The sequence below is a fragment of the Aquarana catesbeiana genome, linkage group LG07 (assembly GCF_042186555.1).
Source record: "Aquarana catesbeiana isolate 2022-GZ linkage group LG07, ASM4218655v1, whole genome shotgun sequence".
NCBI classification, from domain to species: domain Eukaryota; kingdom Metazoa; phylum Chordata; class Amphibia; order Anura; family Ranidae; genus Aquarana; species Aquarana catesbeiana.
Genome location: NC_133330.1, coordinates 292,551,759 through 292,570,038, shown reverse-complemented (window position 1 = coordinate 292,570,038; position 18,280 = coordinate 292,551,759). Strand labels below are relative to the sequence as shown.

General features: G+C 44.3%; 1 protein-coding gene across 2 annotated transcripts in view; it reads right to left on the bottom strand.

Moving 5' to 3' along the window:
* Positions 1-2,900: 2,900 nt before the first annotated feature.
* RAB3B (RAB3B, member RAS oncogene family) overlaps positions 2,901-18,280 on the bottom strand; it is a 227,814-nt gene continuing 212,434 nt past the window's right edge. For both annotated transcript variants that reach the window (XM_073593539.1, XM_073593538.1), the window contains exon 5: positions 2,901-3,725. In XM_073593539.1, the coding sequence (XP_073449640.1) occupies positions 3,541-3,725 (185 nt within the window). In that variant the 3' untranslated portion in view covers positions 2,901-3,540. The remainder of the gene's footprint in view (positions 3,726-18,280) is intronic.

The window sequence follows — 18,280 nt, the reverse complement described above, 5'->3', positions numbered from 1 at the left end:
GTGGCAGACTCAAACGCCAGTCACACTAGAAGACGATATGATGCAATATAAAAGGTATAAGCCCAAGTTCATTCCTCCAAACAGCTGTGCAGTGTAAAAGATCCAGCTGAGTCCACCATCGCCCTATTCCTGATGTATAGTTGAAGTTTATCCCTTGTGGCTGGTGCTGTGTGTAGCAGTCCAGTCTTTGCACCTTTGCTCCTGAGGAAGCAATATGCAAACTTTATGTGAATGGATGGTGGCAATTCCTGGACAATCATATCTGTATCTTTGATCTGTATGTGTATGAGTGCGAACTCTTACCATAACGAGGGGTCACCACCATAACCAGCATAATGGTGCAGGATGCTACTACATTTCACTTTTAATGTGATCTTAATTGATTTTAATTGTGCATTAACAAAGATTGTATTCACTTTTAAACACATTTGGTGTTCTGCCTATAAAGTCCATAGACTGCGGTCCACTATTTCTTCTAATTGATCATTCCCTTAGGAAAGTTGTATTCTGAGCATCAGCTGGAGGCCACCATAAGTATGGCTTTCCCATAGGAGTGAATGGGCGTCATGATGCGCATAAGCAGTGCAAAAGGGGACAAAGGCTCTGTAGTGCGGAGCAGGGCTGAAAGTGATGGGAACTCTGAAATTATATAGTTATCCCAGGAACAGGAGTAGAGGAGAAAACTTCTAAATGGGACACTTCTTGAATAACTCCTGGCAGTAGTGGAATTTCTATTTAGTTCCTGTTGTGTCTGGGGACAGAAAGTACAGGGAAATATCCCCACGAGGACACAGCAATAAAAAATCTAATAGAAGCACTATCCCTTGTATCTGAAATAACACTTCTGAATGCTACTTTAATCCAGAAAGTTACAGACTTGGCGAATGCATGGGTTAATCTGGAGCTGATACATGTTCAAGGATGTTTCCTTGTGACGCATTTCATTTTAAAGTGAATCTGTGAAGACAAAAATATGGTAACTCCCATTGCTGACTTGTTTTTAAAGGTTATTCTGGTTCCAGTTTTAAAACCGGGTTGGCACTAACCAAAAACAAGACTGCTGCCAGTGAAGTCTGAAGAGGCTCAGCTCCTGTCCTGTATACTTGCTTCATGTGAATGACTCAGTGGGTAGCAATGCCAGAACCATAGCAAAAGCAGCTTCCATATCTCAATACTTTCAGGTTCTCTATGAGGAGAATCACTTCATGCTGCAACTTCTCGTTCCCCTTCAGTTACTATGCCTTATATGAAAAGCAGACAGTCAGATGACTGTGGCGCAACAGATAAACTGTCATGTGGAGATAAGGAAGGGATTATTCTAATCAGAGAAGATTAGGCGGAAGAGAGACATCACAGCAGGAGGAAACAAATTGCATATGTTGTGTCTGGATCCACCTAAAATCAGCAATTTAAACATGGGAGAAAAAGTTGAAATTATTAAGGATTAGTTTCACATGCAATGTCATAGTAGCTTTGGTTCTGCACTAAACAAGATGCATTGCCTGGCATCGACAAAACAGGCTCACCTTAAAGCGTAGTTCCACCCAAAAGTGGAACTTCCACTCATTTGTCTCCTCTCCCCCTCCGGTGCCACAATTGTCACCTTTCGGGAGGGAGGGGGACAGGATACTTGTCTTTGACAGGTATCCTGTTCCCACTTCCGGGAGTCCGAACCGCGGCCTGTGACATCACTGCGGGGCCCCCTCCTCCTCCTCTCCCTGTCGCCGGGCCAGTAGGAGAGAGGAGCGAGGGCTCGCGCACGTGCAGTAGGGTTCCCGGCGTGAAGCCGTAAAGTTAAATTGCTAGGTACCCTTACCCACAATGGCTGCGGCAGCACCCGACAGCTGATGGAAACATCGGCTGCAGTGCCGACATCGCGGGACTCCAGGACAGGTAAGTGTCCTATTATTAAAAGCCAGCAGCTGCAGTATTTTTTTTTGGGGGGCGGAACACCGCTTTAAGTCCTTATGCACACTGGACGTTATAAAAAAAAAAACAGTAACGTTAGCTGTAGAAAGCTGTAGCTGTAGAGTGAGTTTTTCAGAATTTTTGGCGTTTAAGCTGTAGCGGCATTTAGCAAAACTATACTCCCATAAAAGCCTATGGCTCAAAAACGCTGCTAAATGTAGAATAGCTGTGTTTTTCAGTGTTTTTAAGCTGTTTTCATCTTTTTTTTTTTTTTTTTTTTTTTAGAGGTTTTTTTTTTTTTTTTTTTTTTTTAAGAGTTAGAGCGTTTTTACAGCTGAAAACGCCTCTCAAACCTCACTAGTTCTGTTTTTTTTTTTCCCAGGCAGGAAACGCCCCTGCCAAAAACTGCTGATAACAGCCTATATGTGCATAATTAATAATAATTTAAAAAAAATATTTGAAATCCATGCTCCCCCATACCTTTTCTGTACATCGCTTCCGGGTGGACCAGAATGATTCTGGTCAGCACCTGCACAATGAATCTCTCTGATCCATGCCGGAAGTGCTGCACAAGGTAGAGGGAAAAGAGGGATTTCAAATCACTGGACCGGCTGAAGTAGCACTGACAGCTCAGCATAGCTGGAGGTAAGATCAATTGGGGGGGGGGAAAGACCGTCCAGTGTTCACTTCTTCATTTTTTTTCTGTAAGGGTGAACAAACATTTTACGTAGAAGATGTGCAGCGACAAGGTCTCTTTAAGCTATACTAGCTAATGATAGTAGTAAGAGTCCTGGTTTGGTAGAATACAGAAGGGTGCTGATTGCTGAGTGTAACACTACTTTCATGCAATGATTTTCATTGATTTTTATTCTCTGTTCTTGATCTGTCCAAATTTTGTTCAGCATTGTTGAAATTTATTACATACAAAAATGAAAAAGAAAACATACAACCAAGATTCATTCCTAACAAAGAATGACTTTAATGGCAATGTCTTTAGATTTAACATCAAAATATATTTATATATGTACATTTCTAAAACATTAAAAAATACCTGCAAACACATTGAAGACACAAAGATTTCAACAGTAATAAAAATGCAAGTTTAAGAACAAAAACTAACACAAATCACACAAGTAAGACAATGTAGTCACTGTAAGTGGGCAAGGGCATGCTGCCACCTTCGAGACTCAGCATACACAGTTGGCACGGCATGCTGGAACTTATAGTTCATCAACTGATGAACAGCTAATTCTTACGTCTCAGTGAAAAAGTGGACTTCCACCAAAATTCTGTCCCAAATTTGACCATATGTAGTTGAGACCATTGCCCACCTTTGGTAAAATGTGTTTTTTGTCACATAAGATCATGACTGGTCAATTTTGGGACAGTTGGGGTGTATATTGTAGGTTGCCCTTGCTTAAAGCATAATATGACACACAGGAATTACCCTTCTTTTGCACACAGAGGTCAGCAGCTAATTTCTAGGGATTGATATTCTGCTTTGTGGGATCAGATCCCAGCCCTTTTATCTGGGGAGAGTTCTACGTATTGGTATAGTGGCTCCAATGAAAATGTTAACATGGTTTGGAGTTCAAGGGGTTTTGGTTGGTCCCAGACAAGGTGGTAATTGGGTTAACATGAACACTTTTGTTGTATAGGGGGACTGGAGTCAAAGCGCAAGTTTTTGCCTCCACTGGCCGCCGAATGCTCATTTTCAAGACTCTCGGACATCTTGTCGCAGATGATATCAACAAGGCGTTCAAAAACCTGTTTCACCTGAATATTCTCCTTGGCACTGGCTTCAAAGAATTCAAAACCTGTGTGTATAAAAAAATATGATTAAGGACTGAAGTCGGTATATATTGGGCACATTTAGGTGGAATATATTAGGTACATTAGGTGGAATTATACACAAAATGAAAAAAATACATATACAGTGCCTTGAAAAAAGTATTCATACCCCTTGAAATTTTCCACATTTTGTCATGTTACAACCAAAAACGTAAATGTATCTTATTGGGATTTTATGTGATAGACCGACACAAAGTTGCACGTACTTGTGAAGTGGAAGGAAATTGATAAAGGGTTTTCAATTTTTTTTACAAATAAATATCTGAAAAGTGTGGCGTGCATTTGTATTCAGCCCCCTTTACTCTGTTACCCCTAACTAAAATCTAGTGAAACAAATTGCCTTCAGAAGTCACCTAATTAGTAAATAGAGTCCACCTGTGTGTAATTTAACCTCAATATAAATACAGCTGTTCTGTGAAACCCTCAGAGGTTTGTTGGAGAACCTTGATGAACAAACTGCATCATGAAGGCTAGGGAACACACCAGACAGGTCAGGGAAAGCTGTAGAGAAATTTAAAGCAGGGTCAGCTTATAAAAAAAAATTATCCCATCTCACGGTGCACTGTTCAATCCATCATCTGAAAATGGAAAGAATATGGCACAACTGCAAACCTACCAAAACAAGGCCGTCCACCTAAACTGACAGGCCGGGCAAGGAGAGCATTAATCAGAGAAGCAGCCAAGAGCCCTATGGTAACTCTGGAGGAGCTGCAGAGATCCACAGCTCAGGTGGGAGAATCTGTCCACAGGACAGCTATTAGTTGTGCACTCCACAAATCTGCCCTTTATGGAAGAGTGACAAGAAGTAAGCCATTGTTGAAAGAAAGCCATAAGAAGTCCCGTTTGCAGTTTGCGAGAAGCCAAGTGGGGGACACAGCAAACATGTGGAAGAAGGTGCTCTGGTTAGATGAGACCAAAACGCTATGTGTGGCAGAAAACTAACACTACACATCACCCAGTCTGAGTGCTGACGCTGTAGAGAGCAGACCTCCAGTGTAGCAGCTCCAGCCATCCGTCCACCCAGTCGCCTAGGGCTCACCCCGGACTCCCCCAGCAGAACTGCACCGGGACCCCCCCTACCTATCCATCACGCCGTCCACACCATCTGGACGCTGCGTTCAGTCCACCGGCCACACAGGCCCATCCCGCAGGACACTCCGTGGCTCCGGCCAGCTCCGAATTGCCGCCTCACCTCCCACAACTGATCGGCTGGCCCACGCTCCCCCTCCTATCGGATCCATCCTCTCACCGGATCCATCCTCTCACCGGATCCATCCTCTCGCCCATCATAGTAGCCGGACCGGGTACATAGCGCTCGGATAGCCCGCAGCTCGGGCCTAGCCGGCGGCCATCTTGGTACTCCCTAGCATCCGGACGGCCCGCAACTCGGGCCTATCCGGCGGCCATCTTGGTCCTCCCTCCTAAGGCCACATGCACTCCACCGGCCCTCGGTGAACATTCCCGCCACCTCCAGGTAGGACCCACCATCCCACGGACCCCCTCTCTGTTCACAGTCCCGAACCCACTACTACCCCCCCAGGGCACCAAGGGCACCACCGCAGCCGCCGTCCAATCACCCTGCTCTCCAGCCACTAGACTCAGGGGACAGACCACGGCTGCGGCCTAGTTCCGGCCAGCCAGCCACCTCATACCCCTCCCACACTTGTCCAGCGGCCCCTGTGCCCCTCTACACCTGGAACACCCCCTCCTCGCTACTGGATCTCACTGCAGGGGCACAGGTTGACACCAGAGACCAGGATATCCACGGCTCTGGCCCTGCCCAGCATCCATCTTAGATCCTCCTAGACGCAGCCGCAGCACCAGTCCAACCAGTAAGTAGTGGCCAGATCCCCCTCACCCCTCCACTGCCCCCCCTCCCCTCCTCTCTCCCGTCTTTCTTCTGGACCCTGTACAGGTAAGCCCACCGGGGTACCCTAGCAGTTGATCCAGGGTCCTCGAGTCCGATATCGCCCCTCGGGGGGGGGGGGGGGTCAGGAAGGAATTTTTTTCCTCTGCTGTAGCAACTGGCCAGCTCAGCTAGGGGTTTTTTGCCTTCCTCTGGATCAACAGGAGGACGGTAGATAGCCCCTTCATCACCTCCTCCAGAACTTTCCGCACCATCATCCAGCCCGTCAACTACACTACTCCAGTAGCAGTGGCAGCCATCTGATACCTCTATCCCCCAGCAAACTCAACATCGCTACATCAGTACCATCATTAGATCATCCTTCCTTCAGCAACTTTGTCTCTCACCATGTGCAATTTCAAATACACAGCGGACGCCCTCCACAGGCTAAGAAACACCACCTTAACTTTACCAACCGCCACTCAAAAAAGACTAAAAAAAGAAAAAATTACTAAGGACCAACCCACAATCAACCATCAAATACAGGGGGACACCAATCCAACCACAACAACTAGCATGCGCCCTGATCAACACCAGATCTGCAGTCAAGCACAGACTGGAAATCCACAACTTCATCATCGAAAACAACATAGTTTGCCTCTTCATTACGGAGAGCTGGCTAACATCTGACTGCAACACCATCCTAACTGAATTGGTGCCTGAGAACTACAGTATCCTAACTGAGCATAGAATAGGAAAAAAAGGAGGAGGCCTAGCAGTGATCTTCAAATTGCACCTTGTGTTCACCAAACCAACTTTACAGAACTCAGTGCCTTTCATGGAGACACTCTCCCTGCATCTTCAAACAACACTCCAAGACACCATTCACATACTACTATGCTACAGACCACCAGGACCAAAGACCAATCTCCTTACACCACTCGCTGAATTCATTTCAATACACACCCTGAAAACCAAAAACTTTCTGGTACTTGGGGACTTTAACCTCTGGGCAAACTCTACCCAAGACCCTATCGCGACCGCCTGCATTAACCAACTGGAAGAACTAGTTCTTCAACAGCTGATAAATGCTCCCACGCACAGTTCAGGACACACTCTAGACCTCATCTTCAAACAGAATATGGACATCAACATATTCGACAACACACCACTACCATGGATGGACCACCACGCTATCAAATTTAAAATCACCAATAACACCACCCTCCAAAAAACAGAAACACGCAACAACAACACACTGGAACAGATCTCAGAAGAAACTACACTCTGAACTCTTCAAAACCACATTATTAAACAAAATACCATTGTTAAAAACTTAAACCTCTCAACGGAACAAACACTCAACTCCCTAAACAAGGCATTACTACAAACAGCAGACTCAGTGGCGCCAAAACGCAGAACACTCATCCGCAAAAAAAACTCGAGATGGTTTAATGGCACTCTCACCCTACTCAAGCAAGAATGTAGAAGAGCTGAAAGAGCATGGAGAAGAAATCCTACCAAGGAAAACCATACAAACTACAAAGTACTCACTGTGAAATACCACAAAGCAATCTTCAAAGCCAAAAACATTTCCCAAACACCATCTCAACTGCCTTAAACCGGCCGCGGGAACCTTTTAAAATAGTCGCCTAGTCAATGAACCCAACCTGCTTAGAGTCCCCAGCAAACGATACTCAAGAATTCTGCAATGAGTTATCAAATTTCTTCATCGACAAAATCGACAACATTCGGAAATCAATTCAACAGAAAAAAACAACCAACCTCACTCAACCAAAGCAAAAAGAGGATATCGACACGAACATCACACAGCCACCGAATTTCTCTTTGACCCCAATCACTGACACAACTAAAAAACATTATTAAAAGCCTTCGAGACAGCACATCACCAAACGACATAATTCCCACAAAACTCCTGAAAGAATGTTCCGACATCTTGGCCCCTACTATAACACACCTCATAAATCAGTCGTTCAAAGAAGGGATTGTTCCAACCACCGTCAAGCAAGGCATCGTCAAACCCCTGCTAAAGGAACCCAATCTCGACCCTAAGGACCCTAACTACCGCAGACCGATAACAAGCCTCAACACCATCTCCAAGATTATGGAGAAAGAGGTGGTACAACAGCTACAATGCCACCTGGACACACACCAACTCCTGGACCCTCTGCAATCAGGCTTCTGCCCAGGCCATGGCACAGAAACAGCACTTCTCAAAATATGGGACGATGCCCTTGAAGCAGCAGATGACGGAGAATCATGTCTCCTGGTACGTTTAGACCTCAGTGCAGCATTTGATACAGTGGACCACAATACTCTACTTGTCCGCCTCACAGAAGTAGCAGGAGCCACAGATTCTGGTCTAAAATGGTTTGCATCCTTCTTAGAGAATCACTCTCAGACAGTTAAACTAGGAGCATTCACCTCTGAAACACGCACAATCTCCTGTGGAGTCCCTCAGGGTTCACCCTTGTCACCAGTGCTATTCAACATCTACATTCGCCCACTCCTCAAAATCATCAGAAAATCGGACCTCTGCTTCCACTCATATGCTGATGACACCCAACTCTACTTTCCCATCGCCGGACAAAAAGACCACCATCAGCAATTAGAGAAATGCCTCACTTTGATAGATGACTGGATGACCATTAGCTCCCTCAAACTCAACGGTTCAAAAACAGAACTTCTTCTCCTACACGCTAACCAAAATTTCAAAACCAAGACTCCGTGAACACCTCCCACCATTTTTGGACAGACCATCTCTCCAAGCACCAAAGCCAAGAGTCTCAGATTCATCTTTGACTCAGAAATTACAATGTACGCACAAATAGGATCAGTAGTTAGCGGATCTCACCATCTCCTCCGCCTGCTACCTAGACTCATCCCCTTCATCCCAGAAGAGGACAAAGCAGCAGTAGTTGGAACAATCATCAATTCCCGACTCGACTACGCAAACTCGCTCTACATAGGATTACCCAAATATCAGCTTGCGCGCCTACAACTCATCCGAAACGCGGCGGCAAGACTGCTAACAGGAAAAAACCCTGGGAGTCCATTTCCCCATCCCTGAGGAGCCTACATTGGCTAACTGTAAAGAATCTGATCACATTCAAGACCCTCTGCCTCACCCACAAATGCATACAAGGAAACGCTCCTCAATACCTTCGAGAGAAAAAAAAACACTACACACCCAATCGCAATCTTGATCATCTAACCAAAACCTCCTCCTCATTCCCAAATACCGCTACAAAGCAAAGGGAGAATGAAGATTCGCAGTCCAAGGACCTCGGCTATGGAACGCTCTTCTGACTTACATCCGCATGGAAGAAAACCATCAGGCCTTCAGGAAAAAACTTAAGTCCTACCTCTTCTAAGAAGCTGACAACACAGAATGCATCTAGCTCCTTGAGGCGATTCAGTTCGCATTTGCAGCACTTTACAAATCATTCATTCATTTATTCACCCTGAACACACCATCCCCACCGTGAAACATGGTGGTGGCAGCATCATGTTGTAGGGATGCTTTTCTTCAGCAGGGACAAGGAAGCTGGTCAGTGTTGATGGGAAGATGGAGTAAAATACAGGGCAATCTTAGAAGAAAACCTGTTAAGAGTTTGCAAAAGACTTGAGACTGGGGTGGAGGTTCAGCTTCCAGTAAGACAACAACCCTAAACATACAGCCAGAGCTACAATGGAATGGTTTGGATCAAAGCATATTCATGTGTTAGAATGGCCAAGTCAAAGTCCAGACCTAAATCCAATTGAGAATCTGTTGCAAGACTTGAAAATTGCTGTTCACAGACGCTCTCCATCTAATCTGACAGAGCTTGAGCTATTTTGCAAGGAAAAATTGGCAAAAATGTCACTCTCTAGATGTGCAAAGCTGGTAGAGACATCCCCAAAAAGACTTGCAGCTGTAATTGCACTGAAAGGTGGTTCTACAAAGTATTGACTCAGGGGGGCTGAATTCAAATGCATGCCACACTTTTCACATTTGTTTGTAAAAAATATTGAAAAACATTTTATCATTTTCCTTCCACTTCACAACTGTGTGCCACTTTGTGTTGGTCTATGACATAAAATCCCAAAAAAACACACTTACGTTTTTGGTTGTAAGTAATATGATAAAATGTGGAAAATTTCAAGGGGTATAAAAAAACAAGGCACTGCATATGCTGTTTTTTCCTCTGGTGGTTGAGTCAAATCAGTTTTTGCTTAATGGTCCTTACTGAGGTACTCCCACTGATTTGAGGAATTTACCATTAAGTATGAAAAATATACATGTTATTAATGGGGAGAACCTGGAGTGCTCAATTCAGTGTATACAGCTTTTGTTAATACAGCTTACATATTTTTTAATTTTTTTTCAAGAGTCAAGAAAAAAATTGGTGCAACTGCTGCAGTTGGGCATTTTTGCATGTCTTTTTCATGTGTAAAAACGTGTATCATGTGCTCATGCGTATCATAGGCTCTGCCATTGAAGTTTATGAGGCCAAAAATGTCTAATATGCAAAAAAAACAAAACAAAAAAAAACGCTCATGTATTTTTTGAGCATAGGGCAACTGAGTGTACACGGGTAAACAGGGACAATTAGAAATATGCATAATAAACATAGTCAGGCATGGGGAAATGAGCAGAAAAACTCCAGTGTGAATAGGGTCTAATAGGTTTGTGTTAACACAGATTACATGTGTTGGAGTGCCGCAGTGCCAATTACACCCCAATACATCTGTGTTACAGTGCACTACAATGCATTGCCAGGCAATGCACTAGTAAAAATGCAGCAGTGTAATTTTTGGTCCATTGTGGTGCATTAGGCAGCCTGTTTAAATGAACAGACTGTCTTTATGCAAAGCATGTTATTATGCAATGTAATCCATGTTAAATGCACTGCAACAGACTTGATGTGAATGGGCCCTTAAATGACCTGTCTATAGGGCAACCCTTATAAGTTAATTGCCTTCCTCCCAAACTGGCCCTCGTGAATGTAGTAGTGGAATTAGATTGTAAGCTCCTTCAGTGGACACAGACTGATGTAAATTGTTCTAAGTGCTCTGTAAAGAACTGTGCAATAAGTCAGTGGTGTATAAACACAGGACATAAAATAGGTACTTTCCAGTGTTTTGATGAGGGATGAATCTAAAGCTTCAAATTTACAAAATTTAAATAACTAAAGACATTTTTTTTGGAGAGTGATTAAAGCACCTTTCAGTTTTTTACTGCTGTCTGTTCCCTATTGGGGAGATCATGTCCTTCAAAGTGAAGTAAAAGAAAATCCCAAATTTTGGGTTATCCGCTGAACAGCAAGAGTGGAAATCTTCTAATGGAGACACAAAAGTTTTGATGACAACCAGGGATGCCCTCACTTTGGAGAAATTTACACTTGCTCCCTAATTGGTATTTGGACAGGATATAAAGGTATATTTCCCAATTGGACAAAGATGGCAAATCATTAAAAAAATTGACTTTAACCCCTCACGCCAGCGGTACGCATATATGCAGCCTCTCGGCGAGCGGCCACATATATGCGTACCAGAATGTAAACAGAGCTGTGTACGCCACTTGCGATCGAGAGCTTTTCCATCATGTGACAGTTGTTACAGCCAATCCCGGCGGTCACATGATAAGAAACCCTGCTCCGCCTCCCAGCATCAGAAACCTCTTAAAGGGCTGGGAGGCACCGGCGTTAAGGTTCTTGCATAAGCCCAGTCATAACTGGTTCTCTTCAAGGAATCTGCAAGATATGATCTTATGTTTTTTTTTTTTTTGGTTTTTTTAATATTTCAATTTTCTTGAGCTTTAGGACATGCTTATCAACAGAAAAAAAATTAAATCTTACAGGACTTTAGTGACTGGACATAAAGGTTTCATTAGAGATGGATAGAGCATAGTTATGTTTTGCCCCTATCTAGTCTGGATCAGAAGCTGGGATGGCTCTGCTAGCTATACAGCAGGTTTACAATGTAGACTGATGACTAGGGATGTTCTATAGAACAACACTACAATGCACACAATCAGCTGGAAGGATAACAAAGAGGAGCATGGATTTCAGCTGATGCTGTACTTGTGACTTCTTTACAAAACCATCAGTGGCCATTGTCCTCTAGTGCTGATCGGAGCTGCAGGATGATGGAGAAAACGTGGGGACATGTGGTATACCATACTCATATAGCAAGAGACCTGAATCGCTGCAGGGCTCATTCAGGCACCACAGGAGTTAGTCTACCCCACTTCTACAATATGACTTGCACCTCTCCTTCAGAAAAAAGAATTTAAATGCACCACACAACAGGGCTGTAGATTCTCCCTCCAGGAAAGATGAAATCCTGGGAAGATTGCTTTGCAAGCATCATGCATATCCTCTGCTCAGTACAGGTCAGAAAAAATCCTGTAGGGTGTCTGCTAAAAGCTGATCTAAAATTAAAGTTCAGGTCTGCCTTAAAAAAATAAGGGGTTGGGAAGGTGCACAAGGGTGTTTAAAATCTGTTTAGCACTTTTATAACTAGGTCACGTTCATGTTATTAAAACTGATGGCCAAGTTTTTAAGTGCATCGTTATGCCTGCAAATACCTGCATTAGTCTTAAAACTGAGCTATGTACCCCATAGAGCCCTTGGAATCCTAGAACCCAGTCTGTACATGGATTCTCCATTTCATCTGTCATGCAAGGCCTTAATAATCAGTACAGGCTCTGACATTTGACAGCCGAATGATGGAACAGTGGTGGTCAAGTTTCTTAATATGGTGGGCTTCAAATGTGGTCCTCAATATCACCAAATGGCTGCACATAAAATTCAGTGAATATTTAGCATAAGAAACAGCAGACACACAACAGGATACAAGAGATGGTTGGAGACGGCAGACAATGGCACAGGAGAAATTCAAGGACTGCAGACATGATGCAAGAGATGGTCAGAGACTACAGACGTGATTCGAGAAATGGTCAGAGACTGCAGATAGGATACAAGAGATGATCACAGACTGCAGACGTGGTACAAGAGATGGTCAGAAAGTGTGGACATGATGTTCGAGATAGTCAGAGACTGCGGACATGATGCTAGAGATAGTCAGACACTGCGGACATGATGCTAGAGATGGTCAGAGACTGCAGACATGATACAAGAAATAGTCAGAGACTGCAGATATGATACATGAGATGGTCAGAGACTGTGGACATGGTACAAGAGATGGTCAGAATGTGTGGACATGATGGTAGGGATGGTCAGAGACTGTGGACACGATACTAGAGATATTCAGAGACTGCAGACATGATACAAGAAATAGTCAGAGAGTGTGGACATGATGTTCGAGATAGTCAGAGACTGCGGACATGATGCTAGAGATAGTCAGACACTGCGGACATGATGCTAGAGATGGTCAGAGACTGCAGACATGATACAAGAAATAGTCAGAGACTGCAGATATGATACATGAGATGGTCAGAGACTGTGGACATGGTACAAGAGATGGTCAGAAAGTGTGGACATGATAGTAGGGATGGTCAGAGACTGTGGACACGATACTAGAGATATTCAGAGACTGCAGACATGATACAAGAAATAGTCAGAGAGTGTGGACATGATGCTAAACATGGTCATAGATTGCAGACATGATACAAGAAATGGTCATAGCCTGCAAATATGATACATGAGATGGTAAGAGACTGCAGATATGATGCTAGATTTATACATGAGATTGTCAGAGGCTGAGAACCTGCTAATAGAATAGTTGCCAATAGTCCCGATTTCCCGAATTCACGAATTTTGGAGCCTCGTCCCGATCCTATTGTGTCCCGCTATTTGTCCCGAATTTTTGCGCTTGTCCCGAGTATCGCAAATTTTTGGGCAATAAAGCGTTAATTATTATATCGCCGCAGCCTCGTATCCTCCCCCTACAACACTGCAGAGCTTCCCCTCTTGCCTCATTTTGTCCTTCTTGTCTTCTATTGGACAAGGAGGACACATGCTCTTTCTGCTTGCCTTGATTTGCCAAGTATGGCAAGCGGGGGCGTGGCTACTTAAGTTACCACGCCAGCCCGCCCAGACCCGCGCAGTCGGGGCACATGGATGGATGGGGGAGGAGGTGCGCCGCTGTGTCACGCTGTCTGACTGTTGCTGCGGCTGCTGTGTCAGTGCCAGGACTCGGAGGAGGTTCGCCTTCTCCTGTTTACACTGCTGCCTCAGGCTCAGCCTGGGAGGGACCCCGAGGAGGAGAATTTGAAAGGTCCGGGGGAGCCCGAGGCCAGGACCAGGGAACACTCGGTGCCACGTGGAGGGAGCGAGCGAGTCACTTTACACAGACACGGTAAGTCAAAGTGCTCCCAGCTTCTGTTTGAGGGGGAAAAGAATAAATTCTCCCTCCCTTTTGGGGGGGGGGGGGGGTTGGTACAGCGGGTTAGTGTGCTCTCTTAGGGGGAAATTGTGTGGTGTTTTGTTTTTTTTTCGTGTTTTTTTTTTTTGGGGGGGGCACAAAGAGTTCAGTTTTTTTTTTTTGGGGGGGGTGATAGGAAGCGACAGTGAGCACAGCCTTGATGGGTGGGATTTTTTTTTTTAGGGGGGGGGATAGGAAGTGGCAGTGGGTGACCCCCTTATGGTGACAAATAGCTGATGTTGGCCCAGTTAGATTTTTGTGTATTTAAAAAATGAACAGGGTCACCCACCGCCACTTCCCATCTACCCCCCCCCATCAAGGCTGTGCTCACTGTCGCTTCCTATCACACCCCCCCCAAAATGGAAAAAGAAAAGGAGGGGTCCACCTTCAGCCCTCCAACCCCATAAAGGCCACCTACTGCCGTTTCCTATTACCGCTCCCACCCCAAAATTTTAATTTTTTTAAATACACAAAAATCTAAGGGGTGGGGGGCGGTAATAGGAAGCGGCAGTGGGTGGCCTTTATGGGGTTGGATGGCTGAAGGTGGACCCCCTCCTTTTTCTTCTTTTTTTTCACATTTTGGGTGGGTCTGATAGGAAGCGACAGTGAGCACGGCCTTGATGGTTTTTTTTTTTGGGGGGGGATAGGAAGTGGCGGTGGGTGACCCCCTTATGAGGACAAATAGCTGATGGTGGCCCGGTTAGATTTTTGTGTATTCAAAAAATTAACAGGGTCACCCACCGCCACTTCCTATCCACCCCCCCCCATCAAGGCCATGCTCACTGTCACTTCCTATCACAACCCTCCAAAATGTGAAAAAAAAGAGGAGGGGGTCCACCTTCAGCCATCCTACCCCATAAAGGCCACCCGCTGCCGCTTCCTATTACCGCCCCCCCCCCCACCCCCTAGATTGTTGTGTATTTAAAAAAATAAAATAAAAATTAGTGGGTGGGGGGTGGTAATAGGAAGCGGCAGTGGGTGGCCTTTATGGGATTGGGTGGCTAAAGGTGGACCCCTCCTTTTTCTTTTTTTTTTTTTTTCTTTTTTTTCCATTTTGGGTGGGTGTGATAGGAAGCGACAGTGAGCACGGCCTTGATGTTTGTTTTTTTTTTGGGGGGGTGGGGGAGATAGGAAGTGGCGGTGGGTGACCCCCCCTTATGAGGACAAATAGCTGATGGTGGTCCGGTTAATTTTTTAAATACACAAAAATCTAACCGGGCCACCATCAGCTATATGTCCTCATAAGGGGTCACCCACCTCCACTTCCTATCCCCCCCCCCCCCAAAAAAAAATAAACCCATCAAGGCCGTGCTCACTGTCTCTTCCTATCACACCCAATGTCAGTTCTTTCTTTCTCTTTTTTATTCGCTGTCCTTTCTTTCTCGCTGTCCTTTCTTTCCTTCTCTCTTTCTGTCCTTACTTTCTTTCTGTTCTCCCTCTGTCTTTTCTTTCCTCTCTCTTTCTTTTTGTCCTCCCTTTTTTCCTTCTTCCTTTCTCTGTCCTTTATTTTTTTCCTTTCTCTCTTTTCTTCCCTCTGTCCTTTCTCTCTGTCCTTTCTTTCTGTCCTTTCTTTCTGTCCTCCCTCTTTCCTTTTCTTTCTTTCTTTCTTTCTTTCTTTCTTTCTTTCTTTCTTTCTTTCTTTCTCTGTCCTTTCTTTCTGTCCTTCTTTCTTTCTGTCCTTCTTTCTTTCTCTTTGTCCTTCTTTCGTTCTCTTTCTTTCTTTCTTTCTTTCTTTCTTTCTTTCTTTCTTTCTTTCTTTCTGTTTCTTTTCTTTCTGTCCTCCCTCTCTTTCTTTCTTTCTTTCTTTCTGTCCTCCCTCTTTCTTTCTCTTTTCTTTCTTTCTCTCTGTCCTTTCTCTCTGTCCTTTATTTCTTTCTGTCCTTCTTTCTTTCTGTCCTTCTTTCTTTCTCTTTGTCCTTCTTTCTTTCTTTCTTTCTTTCTTTCTTTCTTTCTTTCTTTCTTTCTTTCTTTCTTTCTTTCTTTCTTTCTTTCTTTCTTTCTTTCTTTCTGTCCTCCCTCTCTTTCTTTCTGTTTCTTTTCTTTCTGTCCTCCCTCTCTTTCTTTCTTTCTGTCCTCCCTCTTTCTTTCTCTTTTCTTTCTTTCTCTCTGTCCTTTCTCTCTGTCCTTTATTTCTTCCTGTCCTCCCTCTTTCCTTTTCTTTCTTTCTCTGTCCTTTCTTTTTGTCCTTTCTGTCCGTCCTACTTTCTCTCTGTCCTTCTTTCTTTCTCTCTGTCCTTTCTTTCTCTGTCCTTTCTTTCTTTCTCTCTGTCCTTTCTTTCTTTCTCTCTGTCCTTTCTTTCCGTCCTTCTTTCTTTTTCTCTGTCCTTCTTTCTTTCTTTTTCTTTCTGTCCTCCCTCTCTTTCTTTCTCGTTCTTTCTTTCTCTCTGTCCTTTATTTCTCTCTGTCCTTTATTTCTCTCTGTCCTTTATTTCTTTCTTTCTTTCTTTCTCTTTCTTTCTTTCTTTCTTTGTCCTTTCTTTCTTTCTCTGTCCCTTTTTTTTTCCTTTTCTTTCTGTCCTCCCTCTCTTTCTTTCTTTCTCTCTGTCCTTTATTTCTTTCTGTCCTCCCTTTTTCCTTTTCTTTCTCTGTCCCTTCTCTCTGTCCTTCTTTCTTCTCTCTCTCCTTCTTTCTTTTCTCTGTCCTTTCTTTCTTTCTCTCTCCTTTCTCTCTGTCCTTCTTTCTTTCTCTCTGTCCTTTCTTTCTTTCTCTTTCTTTCTCTGTCCTTTTTTTTTTTTTTTAATTTTCTTTCTGTCCTCCCTTTGTCCTTTTCTTTCTCTTGTCTTCTCTCTGTCCTTTCTCTCTGCCCTTTCTCTCTGTCCTTCTTTCTTTTTCTCTGTCCTTTGTTTCTTTCTCTCTGTCCTTTCTTTCTCTCTCTCCTTTCTCTCTGTCCTTCTTTCTTTTTCTCTGTCCTTCTTTCTTTCTTTTTCTTTCTTTCTTTCTCTGTCCTTTTTTTTAATTTTCTCTCTGTCCTCCCTCTTTCTTTCTCTCTGTCCTTTATTTCTTTCTGTCCTCCCTCTTTCCATTTCTTTCTGTCCTTTCTCTCTGTCCTTTTTCTCTGCCCTTTCTTTCTTTTTCTCTGTCCTTTCTTTCTTTCTCTCTGTCCCTTCTTTCTTTCTTTCTGTCCCTTCTTTCTTTCTTTCTTTCTTCTTTTCTTCCTTCTTCCTTTCTCTCTGTCCTTTCTCTCTGTCCTTTCTTTCTTTCTCTTTTTCTTTCTTTCTCCTTTTTTTTTTCTTTTCTTTCTGTCCTCCCTCTGTCTTTCCTTCCCTTTCTCTCTTTCTTTCTTTTTCTTTTCTTTGCAATGTAATAGAAATAATGCACTTCAATTATCACAGCACCATGGTTGGTATGGTGTCAGGATGACTGCATACTTGCCAACAGTCCCAATTTTTAATTTTTTCCCCGGGACAATCTCGATTTTGGGACCCTCATCCGGATCAGAGCTCATCCCGATTAATTTCTCAGGATTTTGCCTTTGTCCCGGGAAAATCGGGATTGTTTTAGGAAAAAACATTCCCCTTGTGTTCGGTGGGGAGGGGCAGCCAATTGGCTGCTTCCCTCTCCACTGAGCACACGAGAAAGCCGGGAACTGTAGCTGTCGCACTGCTGGGGGACACAGATCGCTCTGTAAGGAGGGCTCAGCTGCTGCTGCCAGGGACACTGAAGTAAGGTGGGCTCTGTTGCTTGGGGGCACAGATCGCTCTAAGGAGGGCTGCCAGCTGCTGGTGACACTTAAGTAAGGAGGGCATTGTTGCTGGGGGACACAGATCTGTAAGGAGGGCTCCGCTGCCAGGGACACCAGATGTAAGGAGGGGCTCTGCTGCCAGGGACACAGATCTGTAAGGAGGGCCTCTGCTTCTAGGGGTACCTGATGTAAAGTCAGACTCTGCTGGGGGCACCTAATGTAAGGACAGGCTCTGCTGGGGGCACCTGATGCAAGGACGGACTCTGCTGGGGGCACCTGGTGGCAGGCGACGTGGCAGGTGACACACTCAGGTGTCCCACTGATTCTGCATTATGGTGAGTTGAATGATTTCATTCTATATTACAATGTAATAGAAATAATGCGCTTCAATCATCCTGACACCATAACAACCATGATGCCGGGATGATTGAAGCGCTAACACCAGGTGTTTGGAGTATCTTTAGCTGCTGATTGTTAAACTCTGGATTACACATTTCTATTGTGGTGTACGATCTGGGGCTGCTGTCCCTCCATTCCCCCCCCCCCCCATTTCTTCCCCCCCCCCTTCCCGCTCCATCCCTCATTCATCTCACTCTAACCAC